Source organism: Alligator sinensis, unplaced genomic scaffold (assembly GCF_000455745.1).
Source record: "Alligator sinensis unplaced genomic scaffold, ASM45574v1 scaffold1142_1, whole genome shotgun sequence".
NCBI classification, from domain to species: Eukaryota; Metazoa; Chordata; order Crocodylia; family Alligatoridae; genus Alligator; species Alligator sinensis.
The window spans coordinates 317,687-326,096 of record NW_005842617.1 but is presented as its reverse complement, the minus strand read 5'-3'; the positions used below and the strand labels follow the sequence as shown (position 1 = coordinate 326,096).

General features: G+C 43.1%; 1 protein-coding gene across 13 annotated transcripts in view; it reads right to left on the bottom strand.

The window, feature by feature from the left end:
- The window catches only part of WDFY3 (WD repeat and FYVE domain containing 3), a 379,376-nt gene that overhangs the window by 139,536 nt on the left and 231,430 nt on the right, over positions 1-8,410 (bottom strand). For all 13 annotated transcript variants that reach the window (XR_003096142.1, XM_025215013.1, XM_025215023.1 and 10 more), the window contains one exon: positions 3,943-4,043. Coding sequence is in view for 12 of the 13 variants with exons in the window: in XM_025215013.1 (XP_025070798.1) it covers positions 3,943-4,043 (101 nt within the window). In the remaining variant the exon portion in view is untranslated. The remainder of the gene's footprint in view (positions 1-3,942; positions 4,044-8,410) is intronic.

The following is an 8,410-nucleotide window of genomic DNA, read 5'->3' as shown; positions in this document are numbered from 1 at the left end:
GAATTGCGGATGGATTAACTGGCTTGGGCCCCGCCAGCTGGAACAACTCGTGTGGTTGTTCCGACGACCGGACCACCTGCGTCGTGATTGCAAGCGGCGTGAGTAAAGTTTTTTTACAACCAATAAGTTGTGTCTGCCTCTCCATTCACCAGCCCACCCTGACGTACGAGCGTAACTCGAGTCGGCCCTGGCCGTCCGAGACAGGCACCTCATGACTCTTCTCGTCCAACTGAACAACAAGCCATTTGCTACCGTCATCAGTGCTTACGCCCCAAACCTCAATGCTGAGGAAGAAAAGAAAGAACAGTTTTATGCTGACCGTGATGAAATCCTGACTATCATCCCAAAAGAGGATACAATCCTACTCCTTGGCGATTTCAACGTGACAGCTGGCCGGGAATTTAACATGAGGAAGGGCACTACTGGGAAGGAAGGGCAAGACCAATTCCAGTGGCATCCTCTTATTCAGCAAATGTGCAGAGCATGACCGTGTCAATACTAACACTATCTACAGACAACATGACAGGTACAAAACAACATGGCAATACCCCTGCTCGAAATAATAGCACCTCCTCAACTATGTCATCATAAGAGCATGATCTAAAAGACATTCTTATCACGTGTGTTATGAGAGGAGCCAATGACTGCTAAAATGATCAACACTTAGTAAGAGCAATCATGTCCATTAGGGTTATGTTGAAACATTGAAAGCAAGCCAAATCAGTCTGATGACAGTACAACATCAAATGTCTTCAGACCTCTAGACACCACAAAGCCCTCCAAACATACCTTGGCAAGAAATTCACCAATCTTAGATTGAAAATGGTAACACTTGTGTTAAGGTAGTTTGGCCATCCACGAGACTTGCACAGAATCAACTGTCATGAGGTGATAAAGCCATCAGGACTGGTTTGATGAGAACGACAGTCAGAGCCCTTCTAAAATCAGAAGAGAAAAAGCTTTCTGTCACTGGCAAAACTATCCTATATCCAGTCAGAAGTACGGAACTTTTCGACAGCTTGAAAATGAAACCCAGAGGAAGAGTCAAAACATCCAAAACAAATGGTGGGCAGGGAAAGTGACAGAAATCCAACAATTTGTTGACAATCATGACATGAGGAGCTTCTTCAGTGCAAGCAAGGCTGTGCACGGACCAAGTTCTTGTGGACTCGCACTGCTTAGACCTGAAGATGGTAGTACACTGCTCAAAGACAACAAGTCCATCAAAAACCATTGGAAGGAGCCCTGCCAAAAGCTCCTGAACCAAGAATTGATGGTGACTGATGAAACCATCAAATCCTTCCTGCAGCATCCAGTAAGGGAAGCATTTGCCAGTCCATCTACCTCTGAAGAAGTCAACCACGTAGTAAGATAGATGAACAACAATAAAGCATTTGGCCCTGATGACATACTAGCTGAGGTCTACAAAGTAGGTGAGGAAACTACAACCAACAAGCTCCCAAAATCTAGAACACAGGAAATTTCTGCTGACCTAACAAATACCAATATTGTCACCATTTTTATAAAAGGAGGTAAATCTGACTGTGGAAATTATTGAGGTATTGCCCTCCTCTCTATCGCTGGGAAGATCCTCGCTCAAATTTTGCAGAACCAAATTTTGCAGAACGCTGAACCAATTGCTCCTCCTTGCTGAGGAAATCCTTCAAGTCTCAATGCAGCTTCAGACCATCAAGTGGCACCATGGACATGATTTTTGTGGGCCAACACATCCAGGAAAAGTGCCAAGAACAACACCAGGAACTGTATATGACCTTTACTGATTTAACCAAAGCCTTTGACTCTTAACCATGAGGCTCTATGGAAGATCTTACCAAAGTTTGACTCCCCAGGGAAATGTATCACATTCTAAGACTCCTTCATGATGAGATGACTGCCTCCAACCTATGCAGTGGCTCTGCTACAGAATCCTTTGCCATTCAAACTGGAATGAAGCAGGTCTGAGTAATCACACCAGTTCTGTTTTTTACCTTTCCTGTAGTCATCAAGATGCTCATCTGTGACCATCTGTCATGTGGCATCAGCACTGAGTACAGGATGGAAGGGAACCTTTTTGATTTCTCCTGCCTCCGTGCCAATACCAAAGTTACTTCAGACTCAATTGTGGAAATTCTGTACACCGATGATTGTGCTCTTGTTGCACATGTGAAGGACCACTTAAAAAATGCCCCTTAACTGCTTCTCAAGCATACCAGTGCCTGGGCCTGACTCTTATTATTGGAAAAACAAAGGTGCTTCACCAGCCTGCTCCAGGTCAATCAATTCCCCTGGCAAAGATCCTCATTAACAGACAGGAGCTGGAGAACGCTGAACACTTTCCATATCTCAGCAGCCATCACTCAAAGGCCAAGAGCGACAAGGAGATCTAGCATAGGATTTGATGTGCCAACTCCGCCTTTGCAAGACTGAATCATCATGTATTCAATGATCACAACATCAGGTCTCGAACTAAACTCCTACTGTAAAAGGCTGTGGTAATCCCAACTCTTTATGGCTGTGAAGCCTGGCTGGCTTACAGGGGCAGCATGAAAAGCCTGGAACACCATCACCTGTGCTAACTCCAGAAGACCCTTGGCATAAAGTGGGAGGATCATCACACAAATGCCAATGTCCTCACCAATGCCACCACCACCAGTATGGAAGTGTTGATTATTCAACATCAGCTGGGGCGGACAGGGCACGGTGTGCACATGCCTGATGTATGTTTACCAAAACAACTGTTATACTCCCAACTCAGCCAAGGACAAAGGACATGCACGGGCCAGAGAAAACACTTCAAGGACAGCCTCAAGGTGAACATTAAGAAGTATGGTTTTGATACTACAAATTGGGAAAAACTAGCCTGAGACAGGGTTACATGGTAATGCCTTGTGAGAGAAGGTATATCTTACTTTGGAGGAAAACCGTCTTGCCTTGGAGGCAGAAAAATGACAGAAATGGAAGGAAAGGAAACAAGACCAAGAAATCTGTGATCTTTTACCACCACTTGCGGCGACTGCCAGAGAGTCTGTGGCTCTATGATCAGCCTTCTTAGCCATCAATGAACTCATTTACTACCCTTTAATTTGACCCATGGGAGCAATCATCCTCAACCGTGAGGGATTGCCACTGACAATGATAGCTGGAGAGCCTCACAGGCAAGTTCTGTAGCTAGGGGGCACTAGAGGGCTTCTCCCTGGGCCACCCCAGGGCTTGGGAAACCCATTAATTGACAACCTGCATTCTCCTTTGCCTGGGAAGGGGGCAGGCTGTCAACTGGCAGGTGTCAGCAGCTGTAAAGCAGCAGTTGCCACAGACAGCTTGCGGAGGGTTCCAGCCCCAAAAGAGTACATTTCCACCTCCCCAAATCAGCTGATTTGCGGAGTGGGAAGGGGCATTCTCCCATGGTGGAAACCCTCATGATTCATGCCACAGGAGAAGAGCCTCTGCTTTTTCCATGCGAGGGAGAGGGAATTCTGCTGTCACAGCACAGCAGTCTGCCTTGCCTTGCACTTCTCTGGGTCAGCCCAGAGCAGTGGGAGGGGGGCAGATACATTCTGCTGTGGCAGGAACCCCTTCTGGGATGGTTCCTGCTGCAGAAAAATGTCCAACGTCACCAATCAGTTGATTCACAGCAAAGGGGGTCCATTCTGCTGATGGGGAAATCCGTTCCCAGACAGTTGTCCCCACAGAAGAGGCTTGTGGGATATTGGGTGCTCACCAACATCCAAGAGAAGTGTGCAGGCATTCAAGTTAGATTGGGAGGAGCAAAATCTTCCTCATAAGTATTCAATCTAACTTCTTGCAGAAGAGCCTGTTCTCTTCCATAAGAAATCTCTTGAACATCTGTTTTTCACCCAACATAAATGGAATGTCTGTATGTGGCTTTAAGCAAGGTAAGAATTAACAATAAACCACCATAAACAGCTACACTTAAGTACCTACCGGTTCCAATTCCACTGACTACAGCACCATCAATAAGTCCAGTTGTGACAGCATTATTTGTAGGTGCATTATGGGGGGCCAAACTTGGCAAGAATAAGCAGCTGTTAAAATAAATAAATAAAAATCAGTATATGTTAACGTTTATGAGAGCAAAATACAATCAAAACCGTTTTCCAGGAAATGTTCAACTTCGAAGAAAGTGCTGTAAGCATACCTTTAATTCCATTTAAATTAACTTGCTAACACAAAGAACAGAAAATCTGTTAACCAATAATATTTTTTCCGAGAAAGAGTCATCCAAGACTTGGCCATAAGGCCTGAAGTCTTGGAATGGCCTTCTGGAGATTGTTAGAGAAAGCCATAATTTCCTGTAGGTTTTATGGTCTGCTGTAATTTGTCCTGAAGCCTGTGTTAGCTAAAGCTTTAGAGGAATTCCTACACTTAAATCTTCTAATTTAAATATAACCATCTTAACAGAACTGTTTTATTTCACAATATAATTATCTATGTGGACACGAAAATAATCATTCAATTGGTATTCCAACAACTTATCTTGCATATAAAATGGGACAAGTTAGTCTCAAAAGGAAATAAATAATTAGGTAATATTTTTATAAGGTTTATCTTGATAGTTGGGATGCATCACACAGAACTGTTAGTGGATAAAAGGAGAGGTTAAGTAGCCAAAAGAATTGCTCTTTCCTCCCCAAAATTAATTTGGTACCACCACCTAGAACACCTTTGTGCCAACGTATACTTTATGCTTGACATTCACTTTCCTGCAGAAGTGCTTTATTTAAGAAAAACAGGGAGGAAAACCAGGTGACAGCTTTACAGAATTCATCTTTCCACTGTGATGTGTCCTCTGTCTATCATGACACATGATGAAATGTGTTGAGTGTTATTTGCTGTATTTTCTTCTTTGGAGTACTGAGGCTGGGCTAACTAAAGGGAAGAAATATTTACTATTAAGACAGAAAATTTCCACCCTGTGAAAAATGACTCTTAAGTCCAAATGACTATGATCGTCTTAAGTAAAGAGAATTAGTATTCATATCTTTCAAGAGCAGAGCCTTATGAAACTCTTTTTGTTGGTGCAACTGCTACCAGGAATTCTAGGTTTTTATAGACAAAAATTTCAAGGAATCAAATGTCTTTGATTCAAAGGGACTACTTCTATATAAAGGCAGCTCTTGGATACAGTTTAGTTTGGTCTGCTGTGCAACCTTGATATCATCAGTTCACTGGGGAAAGACATGAACAAGACTGTATTTGACACTGCTTATCTCAAAGTGTAGAGATATGACACTAGGTATGTGCGGTGTTTATTTTGGCCCTAGTAGGAGAATTCTGTCAGAACTCTTGCATGTATTGCAACAATAAAAGTGAGACCAGAAAACACTCTTATTTTAGATTAGTGTCTCATTTTACCTGGGGCTTGAACTCATTAGCGAAACTCTCCAGTACAGATTATCTAGGTCATGTACAAAAACAAATTCTGGCACAAGAAATGCAGCTTCCTGGTAAGCTAAAACACAGACTTCTGCAACAGTTCCATTAGATGTAAGTAGATTGACCATTCCAAATTCTTGCTGGATGAAAATAACTAATAAATGAGGATGTTAAATTTGAGTCACTCTAAAGACAGGAAAGTGTAGACAAGCTGGATCTGGACATCAAAATTTGCCTGTCTGATCAAAGTAATCTCAATCCTGGGTAAAATTAACTTCAGTAAGGGTTTTGACATGATATCAACAGGTGTAGCTGGGGGTCCCTCTCTGGATATCAGTTGAAATAATTTCTTGGTTCAGAGGCTGTTTCAGGCGGTCTACAACAGTGATGGTGGTGAGTCTATAAAATCATCCACTTCAGCCACTCATACTCACAACCACAAGCTGAACCAAACCCCTCTTTCAACATGACACAGGTAGAAAGCTGAGGAGATAAAGGCATTGCTAATGCCTTGTCACTGCAATAGCAAACAAGCCAGTAGATTAAAATATGCTCCTAGAAAGATCTCTCTCTCATTACAATGGAAGGCAAAAAACGTCTGCAGTTCTTGCTACCTTGATCCAGGGAAAACATTCTTTCCTGACCCCAAAATTGGTGAGCAGTTTGACCATAAGCAAGACTCTCTAGGCAGGTACCCAAGAGGCTTCTAAGTTCCTCACAGAGCACAAGAGTACCACAAGATACAGCCCTACCTCCAGCTCTGGCCAGCATCCAATGTTCCAGAGGAAGATGAAACAAAACAAAGAAGAAAGCAATAAATGTTAATGAAAGAAAAACTATCGCTCTCTTTCCTGGTCTCCACAGACAACAAGCAAAAGTCCTGAAGCGAGGGGGTTACTAGGCAAGTCTTGCATGGACATAGCATGAAGGTAAGTCTAACACGGGGATTACAAATATCTGATGCCACATATCACAGAACATCTTCCATTTGGTAAAGAATTTGTATCTATTGACATGTACACACAAAATAACTGGTGGCCCTTTGCTAGTTTACATACACTGCGATTGAATTTTCTAATTAAATCAGGATGCAACTCCTCTTTTGGTGACGCTGGAAATCCTAAAGGACTAACCTGACTATACATTTAAAAATCATTAATGCTGCATAGCTATGATCGCAACATTTTCTTTTCCTCATAAAAGATTTACTTTCCATCTGCTCAGGTGAAGCCCCTGGGAATGATGACCTAATGAGCTTCCTGGGGCAGGGGGGGAAAAAAAAAAAAAAAAATCAAATTAAAAAAAAAAAAAAAATGTTATTCACTGCGATGAGATCGTAGATGAATAAAAATTCAGAACAAAATGCAAATAAATTACTTCATGATTTTCTAAATCATTTTGTGGTATATGATGGAGGGGGGGGGGGGGGCAATTATTTTGGGCGGAGGGCCGCTAACTGAGTTTTGACAAACCATCGAGGGCTGAATAACAAGCAGCCAGAGGCAGATAAATATTAATTTTCTAAATGTTTTAGGGGCCCCACGGGCTGCATAGAATGGCATGGTAGGCTGCATCCGGCCCGCAGGCCACATTTTGCCCATCCCTGTGATAGAGAGATCACAGTGACAATGAAAAGTAATATCTACTTTCCAAATTTTATCTTGATTGACCTGTTCAGCCTCTTGAAAGTCCAATGAAATTTTTAATATTATTTGAAGAACAAGGAGGAAAACTTTGGGTGCCACTTTTCCCGAGACTACCTCTAAAAGTTATGAGATTGCACCTCTGGTAATTTCTATATGCTTGCTTGGAGAATGAAGTGGGGAATGTAGAGGAACATGTGGAACAGTCAAATTCCATATATCTATGTTATGCGCTCATATATGCCATTTAAGATAAACTCCAAGCAGTTGATTGAAAAGAAAAAATTAATCTTGACCCTAAGCCTACTTCAGGATGGAATTAGATTTGTTTGCCATCATTCTTATGTACTGTTAAGAGTCGATAGAAGGGATAGAAGCTGTTGTTCACTCTGAGCTTCTTTGTCTTTCCAGAACCGGGTAGGACTCTGTAGTAAGAGGACACTTTTAATACCTCTTTTGGATGAAGGTTTGGTTTGGTTCGCAAGGTTCGGTCCTTGGACCTGTACTCTTCAATATCTTCATTAGTGACTTGGATATGGGTGTGAAGTATACTCTGTCCAAGTTTGCGGACGATACTCAATTGCAGGGTGAAGTGCACACTCCGGAGGGTAGGGAACAATTGCAGGCAGACCCGGACAGGTTAGAAAAGCAGGCAGTACAACAAGGACAAATCCAGAGTGCTGCACCTAGGGTGCAAAAATATCCAGCACACTTACTGGCTAGGCAGTGACCCTCTCAGCAGCACAGAAGCGGAAAGGGATCTCAGAGTCATAGTGGACTCCAAGATGAGCATGAGTCGTCAGTGTAACGAAATCATCGGCAAAGCTAACCACACTTCATCATGCATCAGCAGGTACATAACAGATAGAACCAAAGAGGTGATACTTCCCCTCTATGTGGCATTGGTCAGACCGCAGTTGGAGTAGTGCATCCAGTTTTAGCTGCCGTACTTTAAGAAGGATGTGGATAACCTCGAGAGGGTCCAGAGGAGGGCCACTCGTATGGTTAGGGCCGTACAGGACAAGTCCTTTAAGGAGAGACTGAGGGACCTGGACCTCTTCAGCCTCCACAAGAGAAGGCTGAGAGGTGATCTTGTGGCCACCTACAAATTCATTAGGGGGGACGAAGCAAGGGATCGGAGATGTTCACCAGGGTGCCTCTTGGGAGATGTTCACCAGGGTGCTTCTTGCCTCAAGGAACAATGGTCACAAACTGACAGAGCAGATTTAGGCTAGATATCAAGAAAAACTTCTTCATGTTAAGGGTGGTGAAAATTTGAGATGGGCTTCCAAGGAAGGTAGTACTCTTCCCTACCTTGGGGGTCTTTAAGAGAAGGCTGGATAGGCACCTGGCTGGGGTCATCTGAACCCAGC